At 43.8% G+C, this 18,827-nt stretch overlaps 1 protein-coding gene across 2 annotated transcripts in view; it reads left to right on the forward strand.

Annotated features, from left to right (window-relative positions):
* Nucleotides 1-18,827, forward strand: part of LOC129695567 (tetratricopeptide repeat protein 39B) — a 123,605-nt gene that overhangs the window by 88,715 nt on the left and 16,063 nt on the right. For both annotated transcript variants that reach the window (XM_055632646.1, XM_055632645.1), the window contains 5 exons: nucleotides 2,742-2,809; nucleotides 8,419-8,478; nucleotides 9,187-9,348; nucleotides 12,851-12,942; nucleotides 16,655-16,775. In XM_055632646.1, coding sequence (XP_055488621.1) covers nucleotides 2,742-2,809; nucleotides 8,419-8,478; nucleotides 9,187-9,348; nucleotides 12,851-12,942; nucleotides 16,655-16,775 — 503 coding nt within the window. The remainder of the gene's footprint in view (nucleotides 1-2,741; nucleotides 2,810-8,418; nucleotides 8,479-9,186; nucleotides 9,349-12,850; nucleotides 12,943-16,654; nucleotides 16,776-18,827) is intronic.

An 18,827-nucleotide genomic window follows, 5' to 3' on the forward strand; every position in this document is an offset into this window, starting at 1 on the left:
AGCAGGACTTTAGGCCCACTATTGCATGCTGATCAGGTTTGTAACTGAGCTAGTCCCATTTGCCTATGTTTAGCCCCGATTCTAAAACTTTTCTATCCATGTACCTGCCCATATGGCCTTTGAATGTTGCTTTTGTACCCGCATCTACAGTCGCCTTTGGTAACTCATCCCATAAACACACCATCCCCTGCATAAGGAAATTGCCCCTCGGGTCTCCTAACAATTCACACAATCCTCACACCTTATAATTGAACCATACATAGTTTTATAAGAGGGTAACATTATTTGCTCAGTGTTGCGATACTGTTTATAGCATCTTGTTTTGTGTAACTGGCTGCTGCATTCCCTACATTTGACAAGATCCCACATAGTAGGCTGAACAATAAAGTTAAGGCACTAGGGTTGCAAGACATGTTGGTGAACTAAATGCAACATTTTATTGGTGATAGGAGGTAGAGGCTGGTGGTGGATAGGTGTTCTTCTGTAAATCTGTAAAATGTGGTATATCGCAGGGATCAGTGCTGGAATCTTTATTGAGTCATTCAATGTGGAAAGATGCCCTTCAGCCCAACTTATCCATGCCAACCAGAATGCTCCATCTAAGCTAGTCCCATTTGCCTGCATCTGGCCTCTATCTCTCTAAACCTTTCCTATTTGGATATCTGTCCAAATGTATTTTAAATGCTGTTATGGTGCCTGCCTCAGCTACTTTGTCTGGCAGCTTGTTGCAAGTGCATTAAGAATAAGGAGTAAGCCATTTAGAACGGAGACAAGGAAACAGTTTTTCTCACAGAGAGTGGTGAGTCTGTGGAATTCTCTGCCTCAGAGGGCGGTGGAGGCAGGTTCTCCGGATGGTTTCAAGAGAGAGCTAGGTAGGGCTCTTAAAAATAGCGGAGTCAGGGGATATTGGGAGAAGGCAGGAATGGGGTACTGATTGTGGATGATCAGCCATGATCACATTGAATGGCAGTGCTGTAGTGGCCTGGTCAAGGTCAGGAAAAGACCGGACGCCAGGCGGATTCAAAAGAAGCTTTTTAATTCCAACAGTTCAAGAACACACACCGATACTCTTATCTCTACCCCTCGGGAGTCGACCGGTAAACCCCGTGGCAGACCAACGCCCCTGTCCCTCAATCGTCGAGGGGGATGATCCAAGGAGTGGCCTACCCCCCCAGGGACCGCCACAGTGCTGGCTCGAAGAGCCAAATGGCCTACTCCTGCACCTATTGTCTATTGTCTATATACCCACCATACTCTGAGTGAAATAATTGCCCCCCAGCTTCCTATTAAATTTTGGCCCTCTCACAATTGATTGCATCATACGACTTGGATAGGAATGTGTGCGACATGATTTAGCAAGTTTGCAGATGAAACAAAAATAGATGGAGCCACAGATAGTGAAGAAGGTTGTTTAGAGATATAGCAATATCGTAGGTCAGCTGGAAAGTGGGATGGAGTGGTGGCAGATGGAAAGTAATCCTGAATGTATGAGCTAATGTGCTTAGTTGTGAGTTGTGTTAGGAAATATGGAGTAAATGGTAAATGGCAAGGAACTGTAGATGCTGGAGTGTTGAGTAAAACACAAAGTGCTGTAGTACCTCAGCGGGGCAGCCAGCAAGGGTCCCAACTCGATACGCCGCCTATCCATGTTGAGTCTGAAGAAGGATTCTGAGCTGAAACGTCATCTATGCATGTCCACCAGAGATGCTGCCTGACCCACAGATTACTCCAGCACTGTTTTACTAAAGGATAGGGACCTTAGCGACACGTTGCACAGGAAGTGGAATCACAGATCAATAAAGCCATGAAAAACGCATTTGGTATGCTTGCCTTCATAGTTCAAGGCATTGTGTATAAGAGTTGGGACATAATGCTGCAGCTGTACAAACACTACTCTTGGAGTATGATGTGTAGTTCTGATCACTGCACTACAAGAAGAATGTGGTGACAATGGAGAGAGTACAGATGTGTTTATTCTCACTGGAATGCTGGATGCTGTGGTAACTTTATAGAGGTGAACATACTTATGAGGGGCATAGATAAGACGACTGGTCACAGTCTTTTCCTAGGCTAGGACATGTTAGAACTAGAGAGCAAAGTCAGAGCAAAGTCTTATCAAAGTCAGTCAAATTCATTCGTCACATGCACCAACTAAGGTACAGTGAAATGAATTTGCCAGCAGCGATACAGTTGAAAAAAGAACACATAATATACAACAGAATTTAACATAAACATCCACAACAGCATTCTTCACTGTGGTAGAAGGCAACAAAGTTCAGTCAGTCCTCCTCCTTTGTACTGAGAGGGCAGACATTTAAAGCAGATCTGAGGGGTAAATCTTTCACACAGAGGTGGTGAATAACTGGAACAAGCTGTCAGAGGAGATAATGGAGGCAGATATCTCAATGTTTATAAGGCATTTGGACAGGTAATTGGGTAGGAAAGGAGTAGTGGGATATGGCCTAATTCAGGCAAATGGGATTACCATGGGAAATCATCTTAGTTGGCATGGATGAGGTGGCCTGTTTCTATGTTGAACATATCTGACTTTACATCAGTGACTGTACTTAGTTTTAATTGCTCATCTAGATGTCGTGAAAGATATTTTATGTAGGAATATTTTTGTTCCTTTTGAGTAAGCATTTTAGTGGAAGTAATATATTAATTTGATGTCTTGTCTATTCAGTTGTATCTTTTTATGAAGCAAAATAAATTCCCTGAACTATGAAACTTCTTAACAGGTGGAGGTGAAGGCAACCTCCAAGAAGCCGAATCACTACTTGAACCCTACCTCAAGAAGTATCCCAATGTAAGTAAACATCAATCTTTACAAATTATAATTTGCTGATTTGAATTAGGTCTTTTGGTGCAAAGATCCAGATCCCACTGTTGACTAGTGGGATCAAGATGTGTCCACTACCATCTAAGTAAGACTTCACAAAAAGGTTTTAAAAATATCATTATTCGTGCACCATATTTTTAAATTATCTTTTAAAAATCATCAAAATATTTTTCATTCTTGGGATACAAGTTTCTTTGGTAATTATTATCCAGCCATAGTTGCACTCTAAGGGTGGTGCAGACCATCTACTTAAGGCATTGTCGATAATTTTTGTCTATATACTTTTTAAACTGTGTGTGCGTGTCATTTTGCCTTTGAAACGTATCTCCTCGAAAACCAGACGCAAAACGCGGAGATGTTTACATATTTCGGTTGGGATTTAACATGAGTTCAGAAATCCACTCCTTCCTAAATTTGGTCAATTATTTGCCCAGATTTTGAATTAAATTCTTCACAAAAGTCACTTTAAAAAAAATAATCGCTGCTTGCCAGCTGCTGACATCAAAATGCCCACATGCCCACTAATCGAGGCCCATCTGCCTCCTGGCCCCCCCACCCCGGCCGCTCTGGATTAATGCAGCACGCTATAGCAAATAAATTGTTTGAAAAACAATGCTTTTCTAAAACAAATGTTGTTGCATGAAGCTGAGTACTGTTGTTGATAGTGTGGAGAGTAGTATTGGGCTGCAGGAAGATATTGATGTGTTGATGTAATGGGCTGAGAAATGACAGATGGAATTTAACATTAATAAAGGTGAGGAAATGCAATTTCAGAGTACTAATGAGGCTAGGACATACCATGAATGATGGGGGTCATAAAAGTATTGAGGATATGACATGGGCATCACACGCCTCAGCACTCGTGAGTAAGGCAAGGCAGCGCCTTTACCACCTCAGGCAATTGAGAAAATTCAGAGCGTCTCCGAGGATCCTCCAGTGCTTCTACGCAGCGGCGGTGGAAAGCATCTTGTCCGGGAACATTACCATCTGGTTTGGGAATTTCTCTGCCAAGGACAAGAAGGCTCTGCAGAGAGTAGTGCGTTCGGCCGAACGCACTATGGGAACTTCACTCACCCCCCTGCAGGAACTATACAACAGGAGGTGCAACTCCAGAGCAAATAAAATCATGGGAGACCCCTTCCACCCCTGCAACGGACTGTTCCAGCTGCTACTGTCAGGCAAACGCCTCTGTTGCCATGTGGTGAGAACGGAGAGGTTGAGAAGGAGTTTCTTCCCAGAGGCAATTCGGACTGTAAACGCCTATCTCACCAGGGACTAACTCTACAGAACGTTTTTCCTTCCATTATTTATTATGTAAAAGAATATGTGTGTTATGATTGTGTTTATAATTTGTTTGGTTGTTTTGTTGTTTGTCTTTTGCACAAAAGTCCGCGAGCATTGCCACTTTCATTTCACTGCACATCTCGTATGTGTATGTGACAAATAAACTTGACTTGACTTGACTTGAGGAACAGAAGGTGTTCAAGTTCAAACATCCTTGAAGGTGGCAGTGCAGGCAATATTGTGGTTAGGAAGGCAGCAACTAACCCTCATTAGTTGGGCATTATCTTATTGGCTCACACAAGAGCAGGGAGGTTATGCTGCAACTTAATAAAACGTTGCTCATGCTGGAGTACAGTGTGCAGTTCTGGTTAATGCACCATAGGAAAGACTTGATTGTACTAGAATGATGTGGTCCTGCAATACTCTGATGGAGAGAGTGGTGGGACCAGTGTTGCTGACATCATTTATAAAATGTCCAGGTGCGCATTCAAATTACCAGGCCATAGAAGTCTGTTGGCAAAGTGCTGGAAGATGTGATTAAAATGATGGGTGCCCACTGGTAGGAGTCGAAATGGTGGGCCGAACACCACCTTCTTTCTCCCATCTTCAAGCCAATTTTGCATCCAATTTGTATCCTATGTGATATAACCTTCTAGACCAGCATACAATGCGCTACTTTTTTTAAAGGCCTTGCTAAAGCAGACGGTGTGTAGACAATGTCTGACACAGTACCCTCATCAATCTTCTTGGTCATCTCTTCAAAAGCACAATCAAATTTGTGAGACATCATTTGTCACGCACAAAGATGTGCTGACTATCCCTAACTAGCCTTTGCCTTTTCAAATGCATATGATCCTGCCTTTCAGAATCACCTTCAATAATTTACCCACCACTGATGTTAGGCTCTGTAGTTCCAGGCTTTTCCTTCCAGACTTGCTTGAATAGAGGCACAATTATAGTCATCTTCCAACCTTGCACCACCTTCTCTGATACAAATATCTCTAAAGGGCCCGGCGATTTTTCCCCAGCTTCCCTTTAAAGGGTTCCGTTCTCTCCCTAGTTATTCGTTTGCCTTGGTGGACTGGCAGCTCTAGTTAAGACCAGAACAGGCGAGAGTAAGATGCCAGTAATTACTTCAGCAATGATAAGAAGGATACTATGGATTCATGATATAGGACTGGAGGCGGGCAACTCATTCTTTCCACTATCTCCTTCATCATCTAAACAAATTAGGTCTTGGATTGTATCGTGCCTTTCCCAAAGACAACATCTTCAGAGTGCTTCAGCTCCCTCCCTGATGTCTATCTTTTCTTGTTTGTTAGAAATAATTGTCAAAAATTGAGTTTAATATAGATAAGTGCGAGATGTTGTATTTGGGAAGTTTAACCAGAGCAGAACCAACACAGTGAATGGAAGGGCTCTGGGGAGTGTTGCAGAACAGAGGGATCTAGCCGTGCAGGTACATAGTTCCTTGAAAGTGGTGTCGCAGGTAGATAGGGTGGTCAAGAAGGCTTTCAACACATTGGCTAGAGTATAGTATATAGAAGTTGAGAGGTTATGTTGCAGTTGTACAAGACATTGGTGAGGCCACATTTGGAGTATTGTGTTCAGTTTTGGTCACCCTGTTATAGGAAAGATGTTAAGCTTCAAAGAGTGCAGAGAGGATTTACGATAATGTTTTTAGGACTTGAGGGCCTGAGCTATAAGGAGAGGTTGAGCGGGCTAGGAGTTTTTTCCTTGGAGTGCAGGAGGATGAGTGGTGATCTTAAAGATTTGTATAAGATCATGAGAGGAATAGATTGGGTAATGCACAAAGCCTTTTACCCAGATTAGGGGAATCAAGACACAGGGTTAAGGTGAAGGGGAAAGATTTAATAGGAACCTGAGGGACATTTATTTCACACAAAGGCTGGTTGGTTTATGGAAGGGGCTGCCAGAGGAGGTGGTTGAGGTGGGTACTATCACAATGTTTAAACAATATGTGGACATGTACATAGGATAGGTTTAGAGGGATATGGGTCAAATACAGGCAGGTGGGATTAGTGTAGAGTAAGTGGTCAGTAAGGGCAAGTTAGGCCAAAAGGCCTGTTTCCCCCATTCCTTCTATCCAGAGATGCATCCTGTCCTGCTGAGTTACTTCAGCATTTAGTGTCTATTTTCGATTTTAAACCAGCATCTATCTGCAGTACCCTCCTACACATGACTCTGTGTGTCGTTTATGTGGTAGTGATTCCACTGGAAACCCGGCTAAATCTTTGGTAAAGCTTCAATAAGGAAAGTGCATCAAATCATATCAGATAGTTATAATATACTTCCAGAAGCAAGCCGAGACAGAAGGAATGGCTTGCTGAGAATCTCAAAGGAAAATTAGACAATATAATAGAGAACAACATCCAATGCATGAAAGGTAAAGTTTTGAAATTATCCCACACCATTTTGATCTATAATAGTGCTCTCCCTTCATATTGCAAGAGAGGCAGTACTCCATTGAAGGTAATTCATTGTGTTACTCTTAGCTCAATAGCACTCCTTTGTGTCAGAAGGTTATGAGCTGATTTCCATTCAAGAGACTTGAAGAGCATGTAATTGACCCTTACACTCACTCAACTACTGCAGAAAACATCCACAGGAGAGCTGCACAGAGATATCGAACTGATCGTCTCTGCCATGTGTTATTTGAAGGATAAATATTGTTCTGTACTCCAGTGCTTCTCTGCAAAGTAGTCTATTTGGACTTTTAGATCTGCAGCACTTGCAGTCTTGTGTCTCCAAATATCACAGAATGCTGCTTTTCAGATCTACACTTTTTTGGATGTTAAAGCAAGCTCTATCTGTGCTAGTAAGTGGATGTAAACATTGCAGCAGTATCTGCAGAAATGAAATAATTTTCCTTTTTAAATTGTGTTGATCATGCAATGTAGCATCTGGCTTACTTTGATAGAACAGAGAATTCGGCACAGTGATCTGCGTGCTCAGCCCCCTGCTGTACTCACTCTATACTCATGACTGCGTAGCCAGTCACAGTGCGACTCCATCATCAAGTTCGCTGACGACACCACTGTTGTGGGGCGTATCACTGATGGGGATGAGTCAGAGTATAGAAGAGAGATCGAGCAACTGTCCATATGGTGCCAGCGCAATAATCTTGCCCTCAACACCAGCAAAACCAAGGAACTGATTGTGGACTTTGGAAGGAGTAGGAGGGGGACCCACAGCCTCATTTATATCAACGGGTCGATGGTTGAAAGGGTCAAGAGCTTCAAATTCCTGGGCGTGCACATCTCTGAAGATCTTTCCTGGTCCGAGAACACTAATGCAATTATCAAGAAAGCTCATCAGCGCCTCTACTTCCTGAGAAGATTACGGAGAGTCGGTTTGTCAAGAAGACTCTCTAACTTCTACAGGTGCACAGTAGAGAGCATGCTGACCGGTTGCATCGTGGCTTGGTTCGGCAATTTGAGCGCCCTGGAGAGGAAAAGACTACAAAAAGTAATAAACACTGCCCAGTCCATCATCGGCTCTGACCTTCCTTCCATCGAGGGGATTTATCACAGTCGCTGCCTCAAAAAGGCTGGCAGTATCATCAAAGACCCACACCATCCCGGCCACACACTCATCTCTCTGCTACCTTGAGGTAGAAGGTACAGGAGCCTGAAGACTGCGACAACCAGGTTCAGGAATAGCTACTTCCCCACAGCCATCAGGCTATTAAACCTGGCTCGGACAAAACTCTGATTATTAATAACCCATTTTCTGTTATTTGCACTTTATCAGTTTATTTATTCATGTGTGTATATATTTATATCATGGTATATGGACACACTTATCTGTTTTGTAGTAAATACCTACAATGTTCTGTGTGCTGAAGCAAAGCAAGAATTTGATTGTCCTATACAGGGACATGACAATAAACTCACGAACTTGGGGGGAAAAAAAATGGGGGAAAAAACTTGAACTTGAGTGCAGCTGGCAGAGCTGCTGCCTCACAGCATCTGAGACTCGGGATAAATCCTGACCTTGGATGGTTATCTGTGCAGAGTTTGCATGTTTTCCCTGTGACCGCATGGGTTTCCTCTGAGTGGTCCAGTTTTCTCCCACATCCCAAAGACCTACAGATTTGTAGGCTAATTGGCTTCTGTAAAATTGCCCTGGGTGTATAGGAGATGGATGAGGAAGTGGGATAATATAGAACTAATGTGAATGGGCGAACAGTAGTTGGCAAGAAATCAGTGGGCTGAAGGCCCTGTTCCCATTCTGTTTCTCTAATATCAAACTCCTTGCTCTTTCTCTAGGGTTCCATTATAATGTTTTATGGCGCCAGAATAAGCATACTCAAGGGTAACTTTGAAATGGTGAGTTACTTTAAATTGCATGCTCCATTAAGCCTTTGTTAGTTTGTAATAGACAGTATACTCAGACTGCTGACTGTTTTAGATGAGATATAGGTTTCATTCATTTTGAAACTTGAATTCTAAACAAGGAGTACATGTTTCTTCACTATAAATTAATCTTAAAATAAATTTAATTTGTGAAGTAAATTGACAATGTTGGATTCTGAGGTGATAATGCTATTGAATGCCAAAAATATGAGATTTTTGTTTTTTGCTCATTAACCAGCATTTATGTAGGAAAAATGTTCCTTTCTATTTATCAGCTCAAGGTTGAATGTTGTTTAGGTCTTGTGCATGCAGGCAGAGACTACTAAGTTGCCTCAGAGGTGCAAATGAACTAAAAACCTTCTTTCTGACATTGTGCTGGAGGCATAGTAATTAATAAATCACTTTAAAGATGCACAGATAATTGACCTAAAGAACCTGCAGGTTAGGAAACTAACAACGAAAGTCTATTTTCCTTTCCATTAGGTCGATTCCAAACAGTTAGAAGTTTACCTCCTGAGTTTGGTGTTTTTAATTTTGTCAATGCTCTTGAATATTGCCAAATGTTGCCTTGACTTTAAGAACATTTTATTTGGAATTGAGCCCATTTGTCCCTGTTTGAATCAATGCTGTTGGATACAATTGCTTGATTTTAATTTGTACTGTTTGTCTTTGGAAATGCAGGCTCAGGTGAAGTTTGAGGAATGTATAGCAGCTCAGGAAGAGTGGAGGCAGATTCACCACCTGTGTTACTGGGAGCTGATGTGGAGTAACTCATTTCAGCAGCAATGGCTGGAGGCATATCGGTATGCAGACCTTCTGTGCAAAGAAAGCCGATGGTCACAAGTAGGTAAAACTATGAACAATTGAACAAAAGATTTACACATTATACTTGCCTAGCTGAACCTGTTTCATTTAGCTGTTTAACATTTGCAAATAATTCTTATCTTCTCACCTCATCTATCATTGCTGTTAAGCAGTGTACTAAAATAATGAAATACTGTGTTACAATGGAATTATTGAAGCAAGGTTCATTTTGAAATCCAAAATTCAGGCTGGAGGGTAGCATGATAGTCGAGGCCTGAAGTATGAAATCTTTGCAAAAACGTTATTGCACCTTTGCAAAAGTTGACAAATAACACATTTATCAAATTGGTTGTGAATGAAGGATTGACTTGAAGCCTGGATAAATGCAGACACATTAATGCAAATTTGAAATGCATGGATTTTAGGATAGTTTAGGTGAAGCCTGTTTGCTAGTAGTTTGTAGTTGCCATAATTACTCTAAATGCAAAGCTCTTTCTGGATGTGAATTTCAACTATTTGGTTTCGAAGTTTCCAAAGTGGTCATTTTGATGTTTAGAGTTTGTTTTAACATCGGGCATAAAACAGTACAACACAAAAACAAGCACTTAGAATCATAGAGCATGGAAACAAACCCTTCGGCCTAACTTGCCCATGCCGATCAAGATGCCCCATCCCACCTTCCCATGGTTGGCTCATATCCTTCTAAACCTTTCCTATCCATGTACCTTGAGAAAAACAATTATCAGAAAAATACAAAAACAAAGTCCACATTTGCAATTGGGCTGAAAGAGACACCGGGACTGACCATGGTAAATGGCATCAGTAAGTGAAATGCCAAAAGAGCAGCTTAGTATTCAGAGAGAACTGGTGTGTGGGTATGTACAACAAAGGCACGGTACAGATGTGAAAGGAAATATCTAGAATGTACTTCACTAAATGAGGGAGCTGATGGGTAAAATCTGGAAAGATTTTTTTCTCTGCTCAAGCTTCCAACTGATTTGTATGTAATATATTCATTTCTCCTTTATATCTTTCCAGCTATATATACATGGGAGAGGGCAACGGTTGATCTACTGTTTGGAAATTGGGAAGGGCAAGTGATAGGAGTGTTGGTGGTGAATCTTTTGGGACTAGTGATCACTGTTGTATTAGCTTTAAGATACAGTAGTTAGGGATAATGGCAGTGCCATTATCTGAATTGGAGGACTGACCAACTAAAATTCTGAATTGGGGACGTGACCAACTCAGATGGTATTACACTGGAACCTGCTAGGAAATTGATAGGAATAAGTTGTTTGCAGGCAAAGGAAGGTTCGGAAAGTGGGATGCTTTTAAAAGTGTGATGACAAGAGTTCAGGGCATGTATGCATGCATAGAGTGAAGGGCAAAAACACGTTGGAGTAAGGAGGCGGCTCGACCAACGTTGCAGCGGCCTCTGCAGTCCGTCTGTCTTTTTAAAATTTTGTCCCGTTGAATGTATACTTTGTTGTGGTTTTTATATTTTTAGCTGTGTTTATGTGCGGGGGAGGGGATGGGGATCTTTTAATCTATTCCCTGTACGGGTGACCTGACCTTTTCCCTGTGGGGTCTCGTTGTCGTTGGGGCCTAGCACCGTGTAGCACCTGAGCAGCAGGACAATCATTGTGAAACTCAAAGGTATCAAAGGTATTTTATTGGTCACATTCACATACACCGAGGTGTAATGAAGTGAAATGCTTTTTGCCATTTTGCAGCCCACAAAAAAAGAATACAGACATAACACCAATGAGAGTCTTAAACACAAAGAACATCCCCCCACAATGGCTCCCACCATGAGGGAAGGCACAAAGTCCAGTCGCCAACCCCAGTTCACCCATAGTCGGGCCTATTGAGGCCTCCACAGTTGCCTCTACGGGGGCCCGATGTTCCTGGCCGTTCTCGCCGGGTGGTGGTGCTCCGGCGTTGGGAGAGTCCTCACAGCGGCATGGGAACCCTGGAAGGCCGCCTCCGTACTGGAATATGGCTACACACGCCGCGGCTTCCCAAGCCGACAAGGCCGCGCTGGTTGGAGCTCCACAACTGGCGATCTCGTCGCGAGATCCCAGGCTCCCGGTGTAAAGTTCGGCGCTGCCGCCCGCAGCTGGCCGCTCCACAGTCCCGCAGCTCCGCGATGTTTTACCCGGCGGTCTCAGCTCACCGGAGCTCCAGCGCGGCGACCCAGGCAAGGCATCGCCCGCTCCACGATAGCGCTCCAGCGCTGTGCCGCCGCCGAAGCCGAGGTTTTGGGCGGTCCGCGACAGGAAACACCGCTCCAGGACCGCTGGTAGGCCACGAGGACGGGTCGAAGCTGCAGCCCGGAGAAAAGCTGCCTTTCCGACCAGGTAGGGACCCTGAAAGGCAGTTTCCCTCACCCCCCCACCCCCCACACAAAAAAGTCTAGACCTCAAAACAAAACACTTTAACTAACTAAAAATAAAAATAAAACAGTGAAAAGACAGACAACTGACACTTCTGAAAGAAACACTATCACAAAGACTAGGGCAGGGAGAGCTGTCAGACCGCCGGAAAGGTGCAGCGATTATGTCACAAAGTAATGTGTTTTGTTGTGATGTACCTACATTCTTATGAGAAGAAAGCATGTGAGCATTAGTTTATGTTATTGAAATGTCACAAGTGTGACTATGATGGAAATTGTGAAATAAGACAGAACAGTTGTTTTATTCTGTTAAATTAATCCATATTACTACAGTGTAATATTATGAAAAGTGTTTAAGTTTATTTTATTTTGGGATTGTTGGAAATGTAATCCCAAAATGTCAAAAAGTAAAGGATGTGACAATATCCATGTAATTTATGCATATGAGCTGTGCTCATTCTCGCACATGCTCAGTAAATCAGTCAGTTACCTTTGACTTGGAAATAAATCATTCCTATTTTTTATTCCAACACGCATGTGTGTGCAGCCATCTTTCTCTGTATATTATGTGCTAGTTTATTTTACAAGTAGACAGATATCAAAACATATGTCCTCTGTTTTTTGATTTCCCTTTTCTAAGTAAAGACCATGTGCATTTACCCTATTTATTCTCATTATGATCTTATACACCTCTATAAAATCACCCCTCATCTTCCTGCACTCCAAGCAATAAAGTTCCAACCTGTTTAACCTCTCCCTAAAGCTTAGGCCATTGAGTCCTGGCAACATCATCGTAAATATTATCTGCACCTTTTCCAGCCTCAGTGTATTTCTCCCAGAGTAGTGGATTCTAAAACTAGAGGGAAAAGGCCCAAGGTGAGAGGGGAGAAGTTTAAGAGAGACCTCCGGATAGCCTTTTCATTCAGAGGATACTTGTATCTGGAATGAGCTGTCAGCGGAAGGTATAGGAAAGTATAGAAGCAGATACAATTCCGACTTTCAAAAGACATTTGCACAGATATATGAATAGGAAGGGTTTAAGAGGGCTATCAGTCAAACGCCAACTTACTCAGCATGGACAAGGTAGGCTAAAGGGCCTGTTTTTCGTGCTGTACAGCATTGACTCTCTGCTCTATGTTGCTGCAGGCAATCTACACATTTCAGAAGGCTGCAATTCTCAGCATGCTGCCTGAGAAAGAAGTTAAGCAGACCAGCGAGAATGTGGAAGAACTATTCAGGTCAGTAACGGTTCATTCTGAAATAAAATAAATTGGGTTAGATGACTTTCCATGCTGTTAGACGTATGTTAAATAAATGTTTGATGAAAATACAAGAACTGCAGATGCTGGAGATCTGAAATAAAAACAGAACATCAGAATCTCTCACCAGGTCAGACGTGGAAAGAGTAATTATAGTAAAGTTTTATGTTGAAGATCCATTGTCAGATATCATAGAAACATAGAAACATAGAAATTAGGTGCAGGAGTAGGCCATTCGGACCTTCGAGCCTGCACCGCCATTCAATATGATCATGGCTGATCATCCAACTCAGTATCCCGTACCTGCCTTCTCTCCATACCCCCTGATCCCCTTAGCCACAAGGGCCACATCTAACTCCCTCTTAAATATAACCAATGAACTGGCCTCAACTACCCTCTGTGGCAGAGAATTCCAGAAGTCATAGAAGTCATGGTGTGACAAAGGATCAACAACTCCCTTTCTTAACTCCCTTTATCTTTCCACAGATGCTGCCTGACCTGTTGATTGTTTTCAGCATTTTCTGTTATTATTGAACAGTGGTTCATCAGGTCAGGCGCATGCTTTTGTGTGGGAGATATCTTGCCCAGCACCAAACAAAGCCAAGGAAGAACAGCAAGGAAAACTCACATCAAAGACAATAGATGACAGAGACTCCAGCAGATTCAGCATGGCTGGTGTTCTTTAACTCTGAACCAAGCATCAACTTTCCAATTAGGATATACAACTGTGTGATTGGCTGGGGTTGATGGGAGGCTTGAGTGTGTAAATGACATAAGCACAAATGCCCAATAATCTTCGTGTATTCACAAAATGCTGGAGTAACTCGGTGGGACAGGCAGCATCCCTGGAGAGAAGGAATGGGTGATGTTTCGGGACAAGACCATTGTTCAGACTGATGTCAGGGGAGTGGGCGGTACAGAGATAAAATGGAGTCGGAGATAGTAAGACTGGTGGGTGAACTGGGAAGGGGGAGAGAGGGGGAAAGCAAGGGCTACTTGATGTTAGATCTTCATGTATTGCTCTTGTGAGGGAACAAAGGAGAACCCGGCATGGGGAGACTGCCGTGAGAGGACGGGGGGAGAACAAAGGAGGCCCCGGCATGGGGGAGGGGAGAACAAAGGAGGCCCCGGCGTGGGGGAGGGGAGAACAAAGGTGGCCCTGGCGTGGGGGAGGGGAGAACAAAGGAGGCCCTGGCGTGGGGGAGGGGAGAACAAAGGAGGCCCTGGCGTGGGGGAGGGGAGAACAAAGGAGGCCCCGGCATGGCCCCGGCATGGGGGAGACTGCCGTGAGAGGACGGGGGGAGAACAAAGGAGGCCCCGGCATGGGGGAGGGGAGAACAAAGGTGGACCTGGCGTGGATACTTTGTAACTTTGTTAGTACCCTTTATGTGGCGACTATTGCGCACCATGGGTATGCAAGCAAAGAATTTCATTGTGACTTGTCACATGACAAGTAATCAATTCAATTAAATTCAATAGACCCGAGTGACTCATGTAGTATGAAATGAGCTGTCAGAGAAAGATATAGAAAGTTATAGAAGCAGATACAATTACAACTTTCAAAAGATATTTATACAGATATATGGATAAGCAGGGTTTAAGAGGGCTGTATACATGACATGTTTTTATTATGATATGTGCTTGCTTCTAATAATAATATATATTAAAAAAAATTAAAATATGACGGCTGTTGGCCAAATGCCAACTTGCTCGGCATGGACTTTATACAGTAATTCATACTGTAATTAATAATAATAATAAATTTTATTTATGGGCACCTTTCAAGAGTCTCAAGGACACCTTACAAAAATTTAGCAAGTAGAGGAAAAACATGCAAGGGGAATGAAATAAATAGTAGAGACATGACTAGTACACAAATTAAAGACAGAATTCAATTCAAAACACAATATGAGGCAATTCAAGCACAGATGAAAAGGGAGGGGGACGTGGGGCTAAGGATAGGCAGAGGTGAAGAGATGGGTCTTGAGGCGGGACTGGAAGATGGTGAGGGACACGGAATTGCGGATCAGTTGGGGGAGGGAGTTCCAGAGCCTGGGAGCTGCCCTGGAGAAGGCTCTGTCCCCAAAACTGCGGAGGTTGGACTTGTGGATGGAGAGGAGACCGGCTGATGTGGATCTGAGGGACCGTGAGGGTTGGTAGGGGGAGAGGAGGTCAGTGAGATATGGGGGGGCCAGATGGTGGAGGGCTTTGTAGGTGTGGACCAGGATTGTGTAGGTGATCCGGTGGGAGATGGGAAGCCAGTGAAGTTGTTTGAGGACTGGAGTGATGTGATGCCGGGATTTGGTGTGGGTGATGAGTCGGGCGGCTGCATTCTGGACCAGTTGGAGTCGGTTGATGTAGGTGGAGCTGATGCCAAGGAGAAGTGAGTTGCAGTAGTCCAGTCGGGAGGAGATGAAGGCATGGATGAGTCTTTCAGCAGCGGGAGGTGTGAGAGAGGGTCTGAGTTTGGCGATGTTGCGGAGGTGAAGGAAGGAGGTTTTAATGACATGGTGGATGTGAGGCTCAGGGGAGAGGGTGGAATCAAAGATCACGCCAAGGTTGCGGGCCTGGGGAGATGGGGAGACAGTGGTGCCGTCGATGGTGAGAGTGGGGTTATTGATTTTGCTGAGTGTGGATTTGGAGCCTATGAGGAGGAATTCTGTCATCGCTGTTGAGTTTGAGGAAGTTATTGTTGCATCCAGGTTTTTATAGCTGACAAACAGGTGTTGATATTGGAGAGTGGGGGGAGTTGTGGGGGGATTTGGTGCCGAGGTAGATCTGGGTGTCATCGGCGTAACAATGGAAGTCCAGGTTGAAGTGGCGGAGTATCTGACCAAGGGGGAGGATGTAGATGATGAAGAGGAGGGGGCCGAGTACGGAGCCTTGGGGAACGCCTTGAATGACTGTGGCTGTAGCAGAGGTGTGGTTATGGAGAGAGATGAAGTGGGATTTGTTGGAAATGTAGGAACGGAGCCAGCTGAGTGCAGAACCTTCAATGCCAAGGTCTTTGAGTCTGGTGAGCAGGATGTTATGGTTCACTGTATCGAAGGCTGCGCTCAGGTCGAGGAGGATGAGGATGTTGAGGGAACCAGTGTCAGCAGAGGTGAGGAGGTCGTTGAGGACTTTGAGGAGAGCAGTTTCTGTGCTATGGAGGGGGCGAAAGCCAGATTGGAGGGGTTCAAGTAGGTTATATTCAAAATAATTAAAATAAACTAATGTGTCAGAGAATTGCTGGAGCATGTGAGCAACCCATTAAATCCCTGATGGCTGATGGCATTGAAGCTGGGCTCTATTCCTATGCAGCTTTACCAATTTCTTGCAGATACTACAGACCTAAAGCTAAACTTTAATTATATCCCATCTTGCTTAATCTGAATATTATTCCTTACAGTAACACCAGATTGCTCAGAACCTAAAGTAATGGACATAGGGAGACCATTCAGCTCATGATGTATCAATTGGCTCTCAAATGTTTTCCAAATAGTCTCACTCTCCTGATATTGTCACAGATTCCTGCATACATTCTCCTTCTCTTTGGTATCCTTTAATGTCCTGCAGATCCTGTTGGAAGCACTGTGAAGTATTTTGTGAGGCATTAAAGTTCCTACATAGATGTTGTTCTGTTGTTTCTTGTTTTTGCTCTCATTTCATGTTAAAATAAAATCCCATGGTGTCATTCTTTCATTTACAGACTAGTTGAAAGCCTGAAACAACGATTTGCTGGGAAATCTATCCCCACAGAGAAGTTTGCAATAAGAAAAGCTAGACGATACATGTCTCCAACACCTGTCAAGCTGGTCCTTCCTCCTCTGGTGAGGATTCTAATACTCTAATAACATTGAAATATGTCGGCTAAGAGAGGTAGTACCTCAAGCGCCATGGGTCAATAACTGAAGTGTTAAGGTTACTATTGTGATGCAACTGTAAACTTCATTAGAAGATATTTACGACCACGTGTCACGTTGACCACTTACGACCACGTGTCAACCAAGCTGCGAGCTTGTGGCAAGCGCAAACTCTCCTAAATAAAGTCGCCATAGTGGGACAGGCCCTTAAGCAGCATGTTTAGGATCATTGTCTTGTAGAATGAACCGCCTGCCAGGCATTTGTTTGAACTTGAGCATAGGATATGTCTATACACTTCAGAATTCATTATGCTACTACCATCAGCAGTTGTATCATCAATGAAGTTAAGTGAATCGGTACCTTCAGCAGCCAAACAGCCCAGGCCATAACACCCCCCACCATGGTGTTTCACAGATGAGGTGGTATGCTTTGGATCTTGGGCTGTTCCTTCTCTGCTCCATACTTTGCTCTTGCCATCACTCTGATATAAGTTAATCTTCGTCATCTGTCCACAAGACCTTTTTCCAGAACTGTGGCTGCTCTTTTAAATACTTCTTGGCAAACTGTATCCCGGCCATTATATTTTTGTAGCTAACCAGTAGTTTGTATCTTGCAGTGTAGCCTCTGTATTTCTGTTTATGAAGTCGTCTGCGGACAGTGGTCATTGACAAATCCACACCTGACTCCTGAAGAGTGTTTCTGATCTGTCGGACAGGTGTTTTGGGGATTTTCTTCATTATAGAGAGAATTCGTCTGTCATCAGCTGTGGTCTTCCTTGACCTGCCAGTCTCTTTGCGATTAGTAAGCTCAGCAGTGCTGTCTTTCTTCTTAATGATGTTCCAAACAGTTGATGTCTCTAACAGATTTATTCCTGTTTGTCACTCATAATGGTTTCTTTGACTTTCATTGGCATAACTTTGGTTTTCATGCTGATAAACAGCAATAAAAGTTTCCAAAGGTGATGGAAAGACTGGAGGAAAAACTAGGTGCAAAGAGCTCTCTAAAGGGCCTGTCCCACGAGCATGCGACTCCATGCAGCAAACGCGACCTAACGTGGTCGCTTGAGCCGTATGGCCTCGCGGGGCTGGTCCCACTTTGATCGCCGGAGCCGTATGGAGTTGTGTGGAGCTGGTCCCGACATCGCACGGGGCTCCAAAAAACTGACAGTGTTCAAAAATTCCACGCGGCAACGGCCTGCCGGCCCGCAGCCGCCTCGACACCGTACGCACCGCCTCGACGGGCTTGCGCAGTGTCTTGACGACGTACGTCACCCGCGAACTTCCCGCGGACTTCGCTCAAACTTCACATCATACACTCGACCTCCGCGCGGCCCCCGCTTCCGGTTTGGTCGCACTCGCCGCATGCATGCGCATGCTGGTGGGACCGGCCCTGTACGGGGATCACTCGACCTCCGCGCGGCCCCCGCTTCCGGTTTGGTCGCACTTGCCACATGCAGGTCGCATGCTCGTGGGACAGGCTCTTTATTGAATTGAATTTAATTTAATTTTTTATTTTTGTCATTCAGACCTTTCGGTCTGAACGAAATTTCGTTGCCCTGCAGTCATACATATAATAAAAATGACAAAAACACACAATCAACACAAATTTAACATCCACCACAGTGAGTTCACCAAACACCTCCTCACTGTGATGGAAGGCAAAATCTTAAAGTCTCTGTCTCTTCCCTCTTTGTTCTCCCTCTGCGCCGAGGCGATCCTGCATTACGGAGGCAATTAAACACACCTGAGCAATTACAAATCCCTGTGATGCCATGTGTCCCAAACATTATGGTGCCCTGAAATGAGGGAACTGTATAAACACAGCTGTAATTTCTACATGTTGAAACCAAAATGTATAAAAAATACCCTTTAATAAAATCTGACAATGTGCACTTTAACCACATGGGATTTTATTTAATTACAAATCTCAAATTGTGGAATACAGAGGCAAATAAATAAATGATGGGTCTTTGTCCCAAACATTATGGAGGGCACTGTAGATAAGGAAGTGTACAGATA

Source organism: Leucoraja erinacea, chromosome 3 (assembly GCF_028641065.1).
Source record: "Leucoraja erinacea ecotype New England chromosome 3, Leri_hhj_1, whole genome shotgun sequence".
NCBI lineage: Eukaryota > Metazoa > Chordata > Chondrichthyes > Rajiformes > Rajidae > Leucoraja > Leucoraja erinaceus.